Source organism: Lepidochelys olivacea (assembly GCF_965140295.1).
Source record: "Lepidochelys olivacea isolate rLepOli2 genome assembly, chromosome: 20".
NCBI classification, from domain to species: Eukaryota; Metazoa; Chordata; order Testudines; family Cheloniidae; genus Lepidochelys; species Lepidochelys olivacea.
The window spans coordinates 1,088,331-1,105,580 of record NC_140430.1 but is presented as its reverse complement, the minus strand read 5'-3'; the positions used below and the strand labels follow the sequence as shown (position 1 = coordinate 1,105,580).

The window sequence follows — 17,250 nt, the reverse complement described above, 5'->3', positions numbered from 1 at the left end:
GCAAGCCCTAGGCAAAGAGGGTAAGGGCAGAATTTCCATGAGGGGTGAATTGTTGCATAGAAAACCCCTAGGGAAAGGAATCCTCATGGAGTCTTTGCAAGCAGTTTACTGCAACTGAAGGGTGTGAAATTGATTTAATCAAGACAGTTTCAGTTCTTAACAGCCAGAAATTTTCTGTTGTGAATGGATCCACTGACTCTCCTGAAAGATCCAGTGTGGATAGCTTTGAGAAGGTCTCAGATGGAGTGAAAGCTGTTAAGAAAGTTGAACAGTCCTATAACCAAGTGGCTGTGTTTGGCCAGCTTGCTGGGGAAACAAGGTTGTTGAGAAAGGAATGTGCTCATGCTAGTTCTGTAAGTGAACAGTATGTGGCTCAGGTCAAGATGGGGGCTCTTAACCAAGAGAACCGAATTGCAGGCCTCCAGACTGGAGCGCTGGGAGAAGACCCAATCCCAGTTTGACCCCTGGGAGTTTTGGGGTGGCAAAAGGGCACAGGCCGCATAAACCTTCCCACATGTGGCATGCGAGTGTTATCGACCACCCTTGACCTAAGGGAGGGCGTGAAACTGGAAGGACCTGATGTAACTCCCACCAAGGAACGGGAGAGAAGCTGGGGCATCCATGGGAACATTGGTGGGTTCAAACTTCCCCAGGTCACCGGCTAAAGTGACACCGCTCAGTTCGGTCTCGAAGGCGGGAGAGATGTGATAAAGCGGGACTGTTCTTAATGTTTCCCCTGAATATTGTGGGGGTGCCTCAGTTTCCCCTAGGCAGTTCTTAAGTATCTAGGGGGTGGGGTAAGGGTGTATGATCATTGCAGAGCCCTAGAGGGCAGGTGTGTGCAGGGGTTGGGACACAGAGAATGGCTGACACCCTGTTTCCTGGCACCTGATGGCTTGGCCCTTCCCCCCTGCAAGGTGAGAGCTAAAGGGTTGGAGAACAAAGGAATCTGGTGACCTCCTGGCCCAGGACAGGGACAAAGCCCAGAGGAGGAGGGGCTGGAGGAGGAGTCAGTTTGAGGCTGGCTGGGGACAGAGTGAAGTGCAGACGTGGTTGTCTGGCTCACTGGCCCCCAAAATGGACCCAGCTGAGGGGTCCTGTTCTCTGCACCTACAAGCTCTGTTTTAGGCCATGTTCCCATCATCTAATAAATCTTCTGTTTTACTGGCTGGCTGAGAGTCACGTCTGACTGCGAAGTTGGGGTGCAGGACCCTCTGGCTTCCCCAGGAGCCTGCCTGGGCAGACTCGCTGTGGGAAGCCCACAGAGGGGCAGAGGATGCTGAATGCTCCAAGGTCAGACCCAGGAAGGTGGAAGCTGTGTCAGCTGTGTCTCCTGCAGACAGGCTGCTCCCAGAGAGGAGACTTCCCCAGAGTCCTGACTGGCTTTGTAGGGAGCAGTTCCAGAGCATCACCTGGGGACTCCGTGACAGAAGACATCTAAGAAAATCCAGGGAGCCGAAGAAAGATCTCCTCCTTCTGAATCAGCACTGAACCCAAAGCTCCAATGTACTGGACAAGAATGCGGAACAGGTCCTGATCACTTGTGATCATGATAATTTCATCACACATTGAGCCAATGTCGTGGCTAAACCCTAATTTGGATAATTACAGTAGAAGTCCCTCTATTTTCCCTGAAGTGCCAAAAGGCCACTGTTAATTTTCTCTTTCAAACTGTTGCTGTGAGTTATTAAACAGCTGTCATATTCCACCTCAGATGCACCTACAGCAATTTAGATAGAGTAAACTGGATACTGATTTTACGTGAACCAAGAGCTATACAATGTAAAATAGTACAAGAGATTGAAGACCAGTTAAATACTAAAAACAGATGATGGGAAGAAATGTCACTTCTAAGAGCACTTCATAAGTGGTAAACATAACTTAGTATTTCTGTTCTGGGTCTAGCACAGGGATATCCACAAGCCTCTTCTATATTAGGGGTGGGAAAGAGAAACTGAAGACTTAAAGACTGGACTATTCTCAGATGGGCAAGAAGCATCGTTTCTATAATCTGCTTCTGAAAGGGGACCGGCTTTTATTATAAAAAAGGCAAAATAGCAGCTAAGGTTTGGCTTGACAAAACAGACCTGAGTTCCCGATCATTTTCCACTGCTCATTAGAATACTGTCTCATTCTAAGTGAATCACTTTTGAGGACCGTACTCATGCAGACCAAGGTTTGTTATTACTGGGTTGTTACAAAAACATTGTAGAGAAGAGAAATCAGAAGGGGCACATTCCATCCTTTAGGTATCATTAAAAGGACAATTAAATATAATTGTTAGGAAATGCTTTCTTCACTATGTTACCAATAAGTGACTGATTAATAATGAACAGAGAATTTAAATACACTTTTCGACATTCATGCTGTTTCTCTTTTACATTTAACTCAGCTTGGACACAGAACTAAGCCATCAGGTTTACTCTATTTCTAGTTAGTTTTGTTCCCTGGTGCTACAAGGCTGTGATGTTTGTGTTTCCAACAGCGGAGGGAAATATTTAAATAGGTCCGCTCCATTCTGACTGGAAATTAGAGCTCCTGTGGCATTTCACTTTTTAGAAGTAAAAAGGTACGCCCTAATGATGCTGGTCAAGACTTGTCCACATGCTGATTGTCCAGCTTGGCCGCAAACCTCCTCACCAGAGATGGCTGTGCATTTTAGTGGCACATGACGTGAAGGGATTCTTGTGTTTACATCCTGGGAACCTTTAGAATAGAAGGAGCAGTACAAGAGTAAGGAAGTTATTTCTCAGTGAACAAAGGTACATACTTCTATTGCACCTTTCATTAGAGGACCTCAAACTTTGCAAACATTCAGCTTCACAATCCCTATGCAGCAGATGACCTTTAACTCCATTTTATAGAAAAGTAAATGGAAGCAGAATGCCCCAGACCACACAGCAAATCAGTGCCAGAACTGGGAATAAAATCTGAATTCCTACCCCCCATTCCAAACATTATACTACTTTCCCTTCCTAAATGTCTGAATGGCTCTCCTTCTCTTTTATGAAGAAGTCCAGTACTCGCATATATAGACACATGCGGCTACCCTAGAGCAAAATGGCCAGCTAAAACATTGTTCTTCTGCAAGTGCCCCATACTGGCCAACTATAGGAGCTGCAGCAATAACGACTCAAATGCAGTTTTCCAGGGCCTGGGCGATTGGCTGTTTTCCAGGGCCTCTCTGTATCGATGCCTGGAGGGAAATAGGAGAATTAAGGGATGCCAGGACAAACAGAATTACAAGGCAACTCGTGCAGTTCTAGCATTTCAAGTTCTGATTAACCAGAAGTGAAAGTTCTTCTTACATCAATAAAACCAGAAGCCAAACCCAGTATTTCTAAAAGAAAAACTACAATTCTTCCACCTTGGACAGTGTTCAAAACCCAACAGGTATTTGAAAGCTGAACACAAGCTCCTTTCATAGCAAGATTCTGAGAGCAGCTGGGGATGTTTGGGCAAGAAGAAATGACTGAATAAAAGAAATTTTCACACTAACAGCTATCTTTTTCTGAAGAAAAAGCTCTTATTGAGCAAAATATATAATCTACTTACAGAGAAGAATTGACTGAGCTAAAGAAAATTGACTGGACAAAAGAAAAAGTGACAGTTCACACAATTGGTGTCTTCAGTTCCACTAAAGTGCCTAAGGATGAGTTTGCATGAAAGGTGCTATAGAAGTTGGCAGTGGATTCTGTTCTACCTGTTCAGTACACTGACTTTTTGACATTCTGCTCAAAGACAAACCCAACCCTAAAGAAGCTGTTTAAACAAGTGTAACATTAAGCTGCAGATCCTCAGAATGAAAGCTTTGTTCTCACTCTGAAAGATGGATCAGATCTGTATTTATGCTGAAGTGAACTGTCACTGTGATTTAATCCAAGTCTGAATGCTGGTGGTCATGACATGAATTGGAGGGGTGGGGGAGCTCCTCCAGTTCCATTCCTCATTACTTTTTTTTTAATTGCACACGGGCAGTCAATCAACACTGCAACAGGAAGATTTAATAGAGAGTTAAGGAATCCTCCCTTTTTATCACTTGGTTTATGAAAGGAATTTTAATCAAGAGCTTTAGCAGCACTGCTGGAACTGGTGGGCTCTGTGCAACAACTCTCGTGTTCTCAGGAGGACTGAACGATCTAGGCAGAAACACCACCACTCTTGAGACAGAAAGATGGCAGATGATACCAGGCTGGGAGAGGCTGCAAGCACTTCAGAGGACAGGATTAGAATTCAAAATGATCTTGACAAACTGGAGAAATGGTCTGAAATAAACAAGATGAAATTCAATAAGGACAAATGCAAAATACCACACTTAGAAAGGAATAATCAATTCCACAAATACAAAATGGGAAATGACTGCCTAGGAAGGAATACTACAGAAAAGGATCTGAGGGTTAGAAAGATCAGAAACTAAATGGGAGTTGTCAATGTAATACTGTAGCAAAAAAAGCAAACATCGTTTTGGGATGTATCAGCAGGAAGTTGTAAGCAAGACAAGAATTCTTCCTCTACCCAGTGCTGATGAGGCCTCAACTGGAGTACTGCGTGCAGCACTGGGCACCACATTTCAGGAAAGATGTGGACACTTTTTTGGAGAAAGTCCAAAAGGAGAGCAAGAACAATGATTAAAGGTCTAGAAAGCATGACCTACAAGGAAAGAGTGAAAAAATTGGGCTTGTTTAGCCTGGAGAAGAGGAAGAGGGGGGACACAACAGTCTTCAAGTACATCAGGGATCTCAAACTCAAATCACCATGTGGGCCACATGAGGACTAGTACATTGGCCCGAGGGCTGCATCGCTGACACTGTTTCATACAAAGATACAAAAGACCCCTGCCCCTTCCCTGAGGCCCCACTCCTTCCCACCCCCTCCCTGTCTCTATTCCCACCCCTTCCCCAAATCCCCACCCCTCCTCTTCTCCACCTCTTTCCTTGAGCACACCATGTCCCCGCTCCTCCCCGCGGAAAGTCCTAAGCACCATCAAACAGCTGTTTGGCAGCGGGAAGCGCTGGGAAGTAGGCAGGCAGAGGAGTGGGGACGCAGTGCGCTTGGGGGGGGGTGAAGGCGGGGGAGCTATGGAGGGCCACAGGAAATAACTCCGAGGGCCACGTGTTTGAAACCCATGAAGTACAAAAAAGGTTATAAAAGAAAAAAGAGGGTGATAAGTTGTTCTTGTCCTGTCTTCAGTGGATAAGTAGTAATGGGCTTAAACCGCAGCAAGGCAGATTTAGGTTGGACATTAGGAAAAACTTGATGACTGTAAGGGTAGTTTAGCACTGGAACAAAATACCTAGGGAATCTCAATCACTGGAGGTTTTCAAGAACAGGTTAGACAAACACCTGGCAGGGATGGTCTAGATAATGCTTAGTCCTATCTCAGCAAAAGGACTGAACTAGATGACCTACTAAGATCCCTTTGAGTCCTACACTTCTATGATTTTATGGGCAGCAGCAGTGCCATCCTTGGTATTGGCAGGATTGTTTTGTCAATCCTGCCAACAGGTCTACTCTACTCTTTTTTGCTAATGTAGTTCCACCAAGGAGAGGGCTAGTGTAGACAAGGCTCTTGCAGCATTTTAATAAGGATAGGTTTCAGAGTAGCAACCGTGTTAGTCTGTATTCGCAAACACCCATAACACCCATTTTTTCATGTTCTGTGTGTATATAAATCTCCTCACTGTATTTTCCACTGAATGCATCCGATGAAGTGAGCTGTAGCTCACGAAAGCTTATGCTCAAATTGGTTAGTCTCTAAGGTGCCACTAGTACTCCTTTTGTTTTAATAAGGATGTCAATTCTCAGACCGTATCTACATAACACGAGGGCTAACACACCAGCAATCACTGGAACCTTATCTACTCTAGAATGCCTACTAAAAGAATTAAGCCTCACAGTATCTGTATGAGGTAAGCAGGCCTTTACTATCACGGTTTCCCACCCACTCCAGCAAACTGAAGCACACAGGCTAAAGTTGACCTGCAAAGAAAACAAAGGTTTGTGCCCTCTGTTGCTTCTTTATATTTTATGATGGAGAGGCATGTATGCATGCATGCACATCAGAGAAAGAAATAAGTGCCTTTCAGGCCTTCACTATACACTACAATGAAACAAAAATTGGACACAGAATCAATGTGTCACTTGTAACTGACTTGCCCAAGGTCAGTGAGTCCACTGCAGAACTAGGAACAGAATCCATCTTTCCTATCTGTCAGTCCCATGCATAAATTGCAGGACACCCATCTGTGTCATGCATGGGGCAGGATGACAGTGGCCTCAAGTCTAGTGGCTGTTCAAGGACACAATGAGGGTTTCATTCTCAAAACATAAGGACAAGAGATACTCAAGACTAATCTAATAGATTGCAAAATTTGACTACACTTTGCTAAAACCCAGTGTTCAAATCAATGAGACAATTATGCCAGATAAAATTTTGGTCACTTTGTCATCGAGTTGGCCAGACCTTATTAAAGTTATCCAACAACTAGGCAGAAGACACTTTGTTGTTTTAAATTTAAGAGTACAGAAAATCAGTCTAAAAATCAAGCTCATGTTCATGCTAGCTCCTGATACATCCCACTACTTTCATCCTGACACTGAAACTCTTTGCCCAGAGCAGGCGGCATTACCAAGTCCAAGTTCTAGAGTCTGGTAGGTACAGAATGCTGCTGCTCACCCCCTCTCACATACTATGAAACAGCAGCACATCACGCCACCTCACTTGTTCCACATTAGAACTCAATTCTGAAACAAATTTTTTTTAAACTCATCCATTCCAGCCTACTTCACAGACCTTGTTTCTTTACTCTTCCAGCAAGTGTGTGGTAGAACAGAGGACGCAATCATGACAGGATTGGTGCAAGAGCCTTCTCTTCTGTTGATGCCACCATTTGGAACAGCCTTCCTACATCCTGGTGCCTCATCAACTTTCCATCTACTTCCAGATCCCACCTGCAAATGTCTCTTGTCCCTTTCCATTGTTTCTTAAATCTGCTTTCCAATTGCTATTAATTTTACATTTTACTTTGTAACTACTAGTTAATGCTGAAATAATTTTCTGGATAATATGAAAAATTCTGTAGAAACTAGACCTTACACCAAGTTAGAAATAAAAGGGGCCAACAAAAAAACTGGGTGCATACACCCACCAGAAGCTGGCTACAGTACTCTGACAGAGGCCGAATTGGATATTAAAGCAATACTACTGAACAGAAAACATACAGGGGAAAAATGCAGTTGGCATGCACTTTCTATTACAGTGACCAGTTGTCACTGCGCAGTACCAAACTCTATTACACAAAGTGACCGCCTCTGAGTGGACTGACTTATTTCAATTCACTTCTTTTCACTTATTTCAATTCACTTCAATTCATTGCTATTTGAATACATTTAATGTTAATTAAAATAAGTCCTGATGTCTCTGATTGCTGCTCTTCAAGTCAGAAAACAAATGCTGGAGCTGTGTTCCCACCCCCCACTCAAGCCTTAACACCTGTTTAAGCTTACTGTTCTCATAACAAATTTTAAAGTAAAATTTAATGTAAAATTAGTTAATGAAGCCCAAATCCATGCTTCAGTATTAGGAAAAAGAAAAGGAGTACTTGTGGCACCTTAGAGACTAACCAATTTATTAGAGCATAAGCTTTCGTGAGCTACAGCTCACTTCATCGGATGCATACTGTGGAAAGTGTAGAAGATCTTTTTATACACACAGGTTTCAGAGTAACAGCCGTGTTAGTCTGTATTCGCAAAAAGAAAAGGAGTACTTGTGGCACCTTAGAGACTAACCAATTTATTAGAGCATAAGCTTTCGTGAGCTACAGCTCACTTCATCAGATGCATTTTATATATACACAGAGAATATGAAACAATACCTCCTCCCACCTCACTGTCCTGCTGGTAATAGCTTATCTAAAGTGATCATCAGGTGGGCCATTTCCAGCACAAATCCAGGTTCTCTCACCCTCCACCCCCCCACACAAATTCACTCTCCTGCTGGTGATAGCCCATCGATGGGCTATCACCAGCAGGAGAGTGAATTTGTGTGGGGGGGTGGAGGGTGAGAGAACCTGGATTTGTGCTGGAAATGGCCCACCTGATGATCACTTTAGATAAGCTATTACCAGCAGGACAGTGAGGTGGGAGGAGGTATTGTTTCATATTCTCTGTGTATATATAAAATGCATCTGATGAAGTGAGCTGTAGCTCACGAAAGCTTATGCTCTAATAAATTGGTTAGTCTCTAAGGTGCCACAAATACTCCTTTTCTTTTTGTTTATACACACAAAGCATGAAAAAATGCTTTGTGTGTATAAAAAGATCTTCATCGGATGCATACTGTGGAAAATGCAGAAGTGAGCTGCAGCTCACAAAAGCTTATGCTCAAATAAATTGGTTAGTCTCTAAGGTGCCACAAGTACTCCTTTTCTTTTTGCGAATACAAACTAACACAGCTGTTACTCTGAAACCAGTATTAGGAAAGCTTCTTCTAAAAGTCAGTTCTATAGCAAAAAGCAAAGATGTTCATCAGTCACTGACAGTTCTTAGGGCCCAAGCTTGACAGTTATTGATGTGATATACTAAAAAATATTGTTTATCATTGTTGCCTAAGCCTCTGGGCCTACTTGCAAGCATATGTCTTTTGTGAGTCTCAATAACAAGGTTATTCCTGAAATAAATAGGACCAAAGAGCCATCCTACCACTGCACATCTACCCACACTCCATGACCTGACTTACAATATTCACTATTAGTGGGGGTTTCATCACAGAAATTCCCCCCATCACAGCTTACTCCATTGGAATCCACAAACAAAAGAGAACTTAATTCAATTGTTTCACTCTGATAACTACTCCCTGGACACATGGAGAGAAACCATTCCCACTAGTTGACACCCTGTGAACTTTGTTTGCTATTACACAACTGACGTTTCACTTTACTCCTTTCGCAATAATGGTTTCCGGTGCATCCACTGCTGGCAACAGATTTCGTACCTACAGAAAAAAAAAGGTCTGAGTCGTCTGGCCAAGTGGTTTAAGAGTTCATGAATGCCTGTTGGCCAGTTTTTAATTTCCAGTTATAAAAAAAAAAATCTTTCTTGGAAAGTTCTAAAATATGAATTATGTACTATTCAGAGCTAGTCTGATTTAATTGGGTAAATATATATTTTAAGCAGGTGTTAGTCACAGGATCTACCTGTGGAAGACAGTTCACTGCAAAACATTTTAGTGCTTTAAAGGAAACAAAAAATCCCACATAACGCTACACTACAGCGATAACCAGGAGGGAGAAGGAGGGTGTTTTTTGTAAGTCTTATTTACTAATGCAAATAGCACTTTACATCTTCAAAATGCTGTGTGAACCAGGATCTTTTTACAATGCACAATGAAACAGGAAGCTGTTCGACTCTCAAGTAAAACACATATAGGGTGCAACGGAAAGCTTCTGAGACCTTGTTTGTTAAGGCACATGGAGTTTACATAATGGCTTCTTAAGCAGCAAACAGATTCTACACTCCCCACCATTTCTTATTCCACCCAGAAAGACTGTCTCCTATAACCTATTTGCACTGTTCTACAGAATTAGTTGCTTGTTCACATAACTATCCTTCCACAAACACCAGGACCTACTCTCACCACCTTCCCTGTCCACAAGACCATACTGCACTGACACCTTTCACACACAGTGTGAATGAAAACACAAAAGATGCTTAATGGAAACATTAGCCAGCTATAGAAAGTACAATATCAAAGCTACAGATAATCAGCTTAATTTCCACAAAACACAGGAAGTCAATTATCAATTTCCTGTTTATTTTTATATACACAAACTTTATGCAAGATGAAGATTTCAAAACAGAACTGAAAGGGGAACCTCACCTAGATCTTTGATGGCTTTCAAAAGGGGTGGCTGATGCAAATTTCTAAGGCTATGTCATTCTGAGTTTAAAAAAAAAAATCATATACCTATTCTCTACCCAAATGCATCTATATTAACAGCAATTTCATTAGAAATGTCAAATATATTATCTGCTGCTTCCCAGGTTAGCAACACATATCTGAGCCAGTAAAGACACAAAGTTTTACAATCTGACATAGGCAAAATGAGCTGTGGGTCTCAATTCTCATTGGACACCTGTTCAAATTACACAAGCAGCTATCCCTATTAACAAAAAGAAAAGGAGTACTTGTGGCACCTTAGAGACTAACCAATTTATTTGAGCATAAGCTTTCGGAGCTACAGCTCACTTCATCAGATGCATACTCTATCCCTATTAACATTCTCGTGGGCAATTTTCCAGAGGCCAAGGACTGAATGGGCCATGAAGAAGCAGCTACCCTCTGCCCCAAGCTTAGAGGCATCCAGGGCTGAGGCAGATTGGTAGGAAAGCTCGCCCGACACTAACTCAGTGAATAAACAGAAGGAAGACATCCGTCTTCAGCCTAGTCAAGCTGATGCCTTTCACCAGCACAAGTTTCAGTTTGTTTATTTTTTAAAATCAAAGCAGCAGCACTTGGCCTTAAGTACAAGGATCCCCAACAGTTAAAAGAAGCAGCAACAACTGATAAGACCACACAGAAACAACAACTGAGAATATGTTTCCTCCAGCCCCATAGTGGACATTTACAAATGTTGTAGTACTGAAAGTGGTTTGGAAGCTTCTGGCCCCCTCTTCAAAGGTACTACTTCTCCTACAATTACTGGGAGCTGGTACCCAGGAGTGTGAGGCTTTGGAGAGGAGCCATTTTAAAATATAATTCAAGGGAAATAATATTAAAACCTCTCATTTTAATTCCTAACAAAATAAAGATGCTGTGCACCTTCATTTGCATAACAATCAGACCACCCCACACACTCTGCACAGATGCTAGAGGAACATGGTGGTACTCCCAGATACCAGCACCCCTCTCTCTCTTCATGCATCAATCCTGATGGGTCACCACACGGACTCCATAACCCAAGGCAACACAATCCCTAGAAATTCCATAGATCAAAGACAGAGACAATTCTGAGACACCACTAGCCAACAATATGAGGTAGAAGGAGTCTCCTACCCACAAACATCTGTCCACTGAGGACAAGAGAACCCATCCCCTGCACAGCTCCCCAAATTGCCCCTTGCAAAGTACCCTCAGTCCCCACCGCCCATCAGTCTCCTGCCAGCCTCTCGAAGAGCGGGCTCCAGAGTCTGCGCCTAGAGCTGCACCTCCCTAACCCCCATGAGAATTGGGCTCCCTCCACTCAATACTGGATCTACCCAGCTGCTCTGTCCTATCCCCACCTCTCCCCTGCGAAAGCTAAGCCAGGGTCCGCAATCCCTTCCTCACACAGACATGCCCCCCCGAGGCAACACCAACCCCCCTCCCCCCATCCCACCCCATCCCCCCGCGGGAGGCGACACCAACCCCCCTCCCCCCATCCCACCCCACCCCCGCGGGAGGCGACACCAACCCCCCTCCCCCCATCCCACCCCACCCCATCCCCCCGCGGGAGGCGACACCAACCCCCCTCCCCCCATCCCACCCCACCCCATCCCCCCGCGGGAGGCGACACCAACCCCCCTCCCCCCATCCCATCCCATCCCCCCGCGGGAGGCGACACCAACCCCCCTCCCCATCCCACCCCATCCCCCCGCGGGAGGCGACACCAACCCCCCTCCCCCCATCCCATCCCATCCCCCCGCGGGAGGCGACACCAACCCCCCTCCCCCCATCCCATCCCCTCCCCCCCCCGCGGGAGGCGACACCAACCCCCCTCCCCCCATCCCACCCCACCGGAGGCGACACCAACCCCCCTCCCCCCATCCCCTCCCCTCCCCCCCCCGCGGGAGGCGACACCAACCCCCCTCCCCCCCATCCCCGCCCCACCCCCCCCCGCGGGAGGCGACACCAACCCCCCTCCCCCCCATCCCCGCCCCACCCCCCCCCGCGGGAGGCGACACCAACCCCCCTCCCCCCCATCCCACCCCCTCCCCTCCCCGCGGGAGGCGACACCAACCCCCCTCCCCCCATCCCATCCCCTCCCCCCCCCGCGGGAGGCGACACCAACCCCCCTCCCCCCATCCCCCCCCACCGGAGGCGACACCAACCCCCCTCCCCCCATCCCCCCCCACCCCCCCGCGGGAGGCGACACCAACCCCCCTCCCCCCCATCCCATCCCATCCCCCCAGGGGACACAGACCCCGTTCCTTCCCCACCGCCCCCCCCACAACACCTTCCTCAGTTCCCAGCCCCCCCCCGGACCGGGCCCGGCCCCCCCGCCAGAGGGGCCCCCCCCCGGACCGGGCCCGGCCCCCCCGCCAGAGGGGCCCCCCCCCGGACCGGGCCCGGCCCCCCCGCCAGAGGGGCCCCCCCCCGGACCGGGCCCGGCCCCCCCGCCAGAGGGGCCCCCCCCCGGACCGGGCCCGGCCCCCCCGCCAGAGGGGCCCCCCCCCGGACCGGGCCCGGCCCCCCCGCCAGAGGGGCCCCCCCCCGGACCGGGCCCGGCCCCCCCGCCAGAGGGGCCCCCCCCCGGACCGGGCCCGGCCCCCCCGCCAGAGGGGCCCCCCCCCGGACCGGGCCCGGCCCCCCCGCCAGAGGGGCCCCCCCCCGGACCGGGCCCGGCCCCCCCGCCAGAGGGGCCCCCCCCCGGACCGGGCCCGGCCCCCCCGCCAGAGGGGCCCCCCCCCGGACCGGGCCCGGCCCCCCCGCCAGAGGGGCCCCCCCCCGGACCGGGCCCGGCCCCCCCGCACTCACCCCGGGCTCCCCCGGGCCCGCCCAGCAGCAGCAGCAGCAGCGCGAGCGCGGCCGCCGGCAGCGGGGCGCGCGGGAAGGGGCAGGCAGCGCGAGCCGACTCCGCCATAGCAACCGCCGCAGCCTCGCTCCCGTCCGGGCCCGGCCAGCGCGAGACACCGAGCGCGAGCGAGCAGCGCCGCCGGGGCCGCCGGGCCTTAAAGGGGAGGGGCGGAGGGCGGGGCCGCGTCCTTAAAGGGAGGGGGCGGGGAAAGCCGCTGTCCGCCGACACGAAAGAGAGCACGGCTAGGGCAAGGGCCTGAGGGCGGAATGAGCGTACCGGGCGTGTGCGCGTGCGCCATGGGCGTGCAACGGCACATGGGGTGCCCAAGGGCGCGCAATGTGTAGGAAACGTACGAGGGGCAGCAGTGGGGGGTGTGTGTGTAAATGGATAGAGCACTTCGGGCTGCGGGTGTGAAGATGGACATTGAGGCCCTGGGTGTGCAAATGTGCACGAGAGCGTGTGTTCAGATGCACATGGGTGTGCAAATGAATAAGGGGGCATGGTTTAGGCAGATGACATGGAACGAATGTGCAGTGGGTGTGCAAATGGACATGGGGGGGCCGTGTGTGCAAGTGGTGTACAATGGTTGTGCAAATGCACGCTGGGGCAATGTGTGTGCCACGTGTATGCAGTGCTCCCCGTGGAGAGCCAGTGTCCTGCCACATGACCTGCCGTGTGTAGGGTGGACGTGCAGGAGAAGCCAGCACCGTTCTGTGTGCATGGAGTAGTGTGCAGTCTTTGAGCAATGCACGGTGGGTGTTACGTACTAACGGAGAAGTATACCTGGAAGGAACTAGTGTCATGTGTACAAAGAGGGAGAGGAGGGAGAGGTGCGCACACAGACATGCAATGCACATAGGGAAGGCTGTGGGCGACCTGTGGGCAATACACAGGGGGATGCAGCAATCGTCTCTGCAATGCATATGGGGCAAATCTGCATATCCCGAGTCCTTGGGAGGGAGTTAATGTCACCGTATGCAATACAGGGGGAGAGGATGCATTACAATGCATTACAGACACAGTAATATTCCCCCCCCCATACTGCATTGCAGACACAGTGATACTGGATCCCCCCGCCCTTGGCCAAGAAGGGCTATTTTCAGACCTTAGCATGCAGCAAACCTGGCAGGGGCACATGCTAAATGCAGGCAGACTCAGCAATGTGAGCCTGAGACTGGCTGGCTGGACATCCCAGACCATTCCAGTGCTACCCCAGAGAGGCACCAGTGGAATCTCTGGCATTCCAATTAAAACGCATTTCATTGCAAACTGCTGGGCTATTTTTCCTTCCCTCCTTCTATATAGCGCACATGACTGGATCTATGGGTCCCTGGGGACTTGGTGTGCTGGGTTTACTCTACCAATTGTTGCATTCCAGAAAAAAAAAAATTCCACCCTAAATTCTTGCTGGAGGCTGAGCCAATGATTAATTTGCTGAGTTCCTAAAGCATGTGTGTACGTGTGTGCAGACACATAAAGATCCCAAAGCAACAGTAATACAAAACTCTGATCCCATAAGGTGCTGAGATCCCCACATACTGCAGGCTCAGGCCTATAAGCAGAACATGATCGTAAAACCATAGGGAAAAATGAATAGGTGAGGATACTGGGCAAACCCATCTGCTGGTTGGGGACATTATGATGAGTGTTTACAGGCCGGGAATAGATCATTTGAGGAGGTTGGGGTGAGTTTCCCTTAAGTCATTCCCTGTGGCTGACTTTGGTGTGGAGTCAGCTAGCTGATCTGCTCATGCTGATGCCAGTGCTTCATGCAGCTCTTTCAGAATGCGCGGGGCTGCTGGGCCCGAACGCTTGAAAACCTGACCCTTCTGCTCAGGGGCCAGATAAGAGATGAACCCTTTGAAAGTCTGGCCTCCCAAATCTTCTTGAGATGAGATAAAAGAGGAGCCGAGGCTAGGAAATTACAGAGGAATATGGAGGCTGCATTTAGCTAGGCCCAGACCTGTACAGCTCTTGGACCTTTTTAACTCAAGGGTCCTTAGGCTTCTACCTCCCACAGGAGTTAGGCACCTAAATATCTTTGAAGATCTGGGCCCTAGCTTCTTTTCTGGTGAGTGAATTGCTTGTGGGTTGCTATGAATAGTGGTTGGTCCGAAATCTATGCTGAAGAATTGCAATGGCACATTTTCAGCCTGTCAGTCATTCTTCAAACGGTCAATCGTGGGGGAGTCTGGGTTAGCGCGTCAGTTGCATGGTGTTGTTGCTGCACCTTGATGAAGACCTCGATTCACAAAACTTCGGCCACTGAGGAAAGCATCCAGGTAGATACTTGCTGACCAGAGTGGGGATGGATTTAAGCAGGCACTTAAGTGCTTTCCTGGGTGATGGAAAGCTTATAAACAGGTGAATGATGAATGCCGAGCAACCGAACATTCACGACAGATTGTCAGACCAATCATCGTTCAGCCTAAAATATGTGACATTTGGGGGATTAGGGAATGTTTGCACGAGTACTTGGCTGGTGGCTGACTGTGAGCAGCGGGGAGGGGGCAGTTTGCAGAAGTTCCGTTGTTATTTATTTCTTTGCAGTAACTCCCACTACATGCTAGGGGCTGTCCGAACATTTAAGGCCAGTCCCCTCCCCAAGGAGCTCGCAGTCTAGATGGGGAAGTCGGGGAAAGAGGAATAAATTGGCAATTTATTGGCTGAGCTTGCTCAATTTGCCTCTTTAGCTGTAACGTTATAACTTTTGAACACGGCATCCGATTAAGTCCAAAATTGAAGGGAACATTTTAAGCATCAGGGGATGGAACCTTAATGATTCTCCCCTAAGAGGGGAGACAGGGAGCCCCTGCCGTCTGTTTAGCAGCGCCAGAACTTCAAGCACCTTGCACTTGCCTACAGATCACAATGAAGTGGGGAGTTGTGTGGGGGACAAACAGAGCCTATGCTATGGTGAGGAGAATGGGGGACCCAGGCACAGCAGGAGGGGAAAGGGGCACACAGTGCCCCAGTCATGGAGAGGAGAGCATGCGAGAACATGGGACCCTGGTATGCGGGGGAGAAGGGAATGACAGGACATACAGAAACCCTGACACTGGGGGCACTAAGAGATCCTGGGGGAATCTGCTATAGGAGAGAAAGGGAGGACAGCAGTGAGGACAAATTCAATGTCGGCCTCGTTCACTATTTCTGTGAACGCAACAAAACAGGGGGATGACCCTATCATGCAGATCAGCACAAACCGGTCTGATGTTGGGCCATGAGTGGGCGGGGCTCGACTTGTGGGTGGATCTTCGGATCACATCACAAGCCTGATAGACCAGCCAATTGCTTGGTGCATGTTTCGCAAGGCTACCCGTAAAACCCAAAAAGAAATTCCAGGAAAGGTCAACCCACCCTGTGGGTTTTTAATCAGGGAGCAGGAAAAATATATGATTGCAACAAAATCTCCTGAGCAAGTTCCTCTTTCATCTGTCTCCGGGTTTTTGACTTATGTGGTGTTGCTATCAGCAGGAAACTCCTGCATGCTAGATGATGTGGATCTGCTGATAAGGAGCTGGGTGATGCAGGCTAAATGAGCCTTTAATATCCTGTTTAAATAATGTTATTATAGCCATTTCCAGTTGTCACAAACAAGACCTGGATTTTGTCGGTGCATTTTTTGTCCTTTTTTGGTGTAAATTCCTTTGAACATTAATGCACACAGCAGATCTGATTCCAGTGGCCAGATTCTGCTCTTTGTATAGGGGATTTTCACCCAGGCATAAAAGAGAGAGGCTAGATCTTCTCCCTCTCACTCAAGCTGGTGTAAACCAGAGGTAACTCCGTTGGCCTTGGGTAGCCATTTACAGCCACTTCATACTGATCTAAATGGGGGAGAATCAGGCTCAGTGCGGTTACACCGGTATAAAATGGGCGTAGGTGAAGGCAGAATCAGGCACAGCCTGTTTATATAAAACACCACACACCCATGGTATGATTTGCTGTGATCCTGCTCTAAGTTAAGGAGCCGTTGACCAGTCTAGTACATGGATGGATGTGTATGGGAAAAGGGAGATGCCACAGGAAGTTGCATGGGAGTCAGCCCTGGGAGTTGGGAAATCCAGGTTCTGTTTCCAGCTCCACCACGAACTCATTGTGTGACCTTCAGCACATCACTTTGCCTCTCTCTGCCTCTGTTTGTAAAATGGAGGTAACAATGGGCTCTTCTCCTGAACATAGCGTGTGGGGATCTTGGGATGAAAAGCGCTAGGAAGTAGTATTCCTGGGTAGGAGATGCACTGAAAGAGAATTGACCCAGTCCATTGCACAGCCCTCATGGTGTAAAGCCAATGTCTTGACCACTCATGGATCATTAAAGATCTTGTGACAGATTTTTTTGTAAGAGTCAGGGCATTAGCCCTGGCCAAATCCTCCCTTGCTAATTACACTCTGACACCTTCAAATCTTTCCAAACTGGTCAGGCAAATCCCCTGGGGGTTCATTTTGTAGCCATGTGCTGCAGCATCAGCCC

The 17,250-nt window shown here is 48.4% G+C and overlaps 1 protein-coding gene across 1 annotated transcript in view; it reads right to left on the bottom strand.

The window, feature by feature from the left end:
* The window catches only part of ACVR1B (activin A receptor type 1B), a 29,017-nt gene extending 16,101 nt beyond the window's left edge, over nucleotides 1-12,916 (bottom strand). The window contains exon 1 of the mRNA XM_084610193.1: nucleotides 12,734-12,916. Coding sequence (XP_084466319.1) covers nucleotides 12,734-12,839 — 106 coding nt within the window. The 5' untranslated portion in view covers nucleotides 12,840-12,916. The remainder of the gene's footprint in view (nucleotides 1-12,733) is intronic.
* Between the last annotated feature and the right edge of the window lie 4,334 nt (nucleotides 12,917-17,250).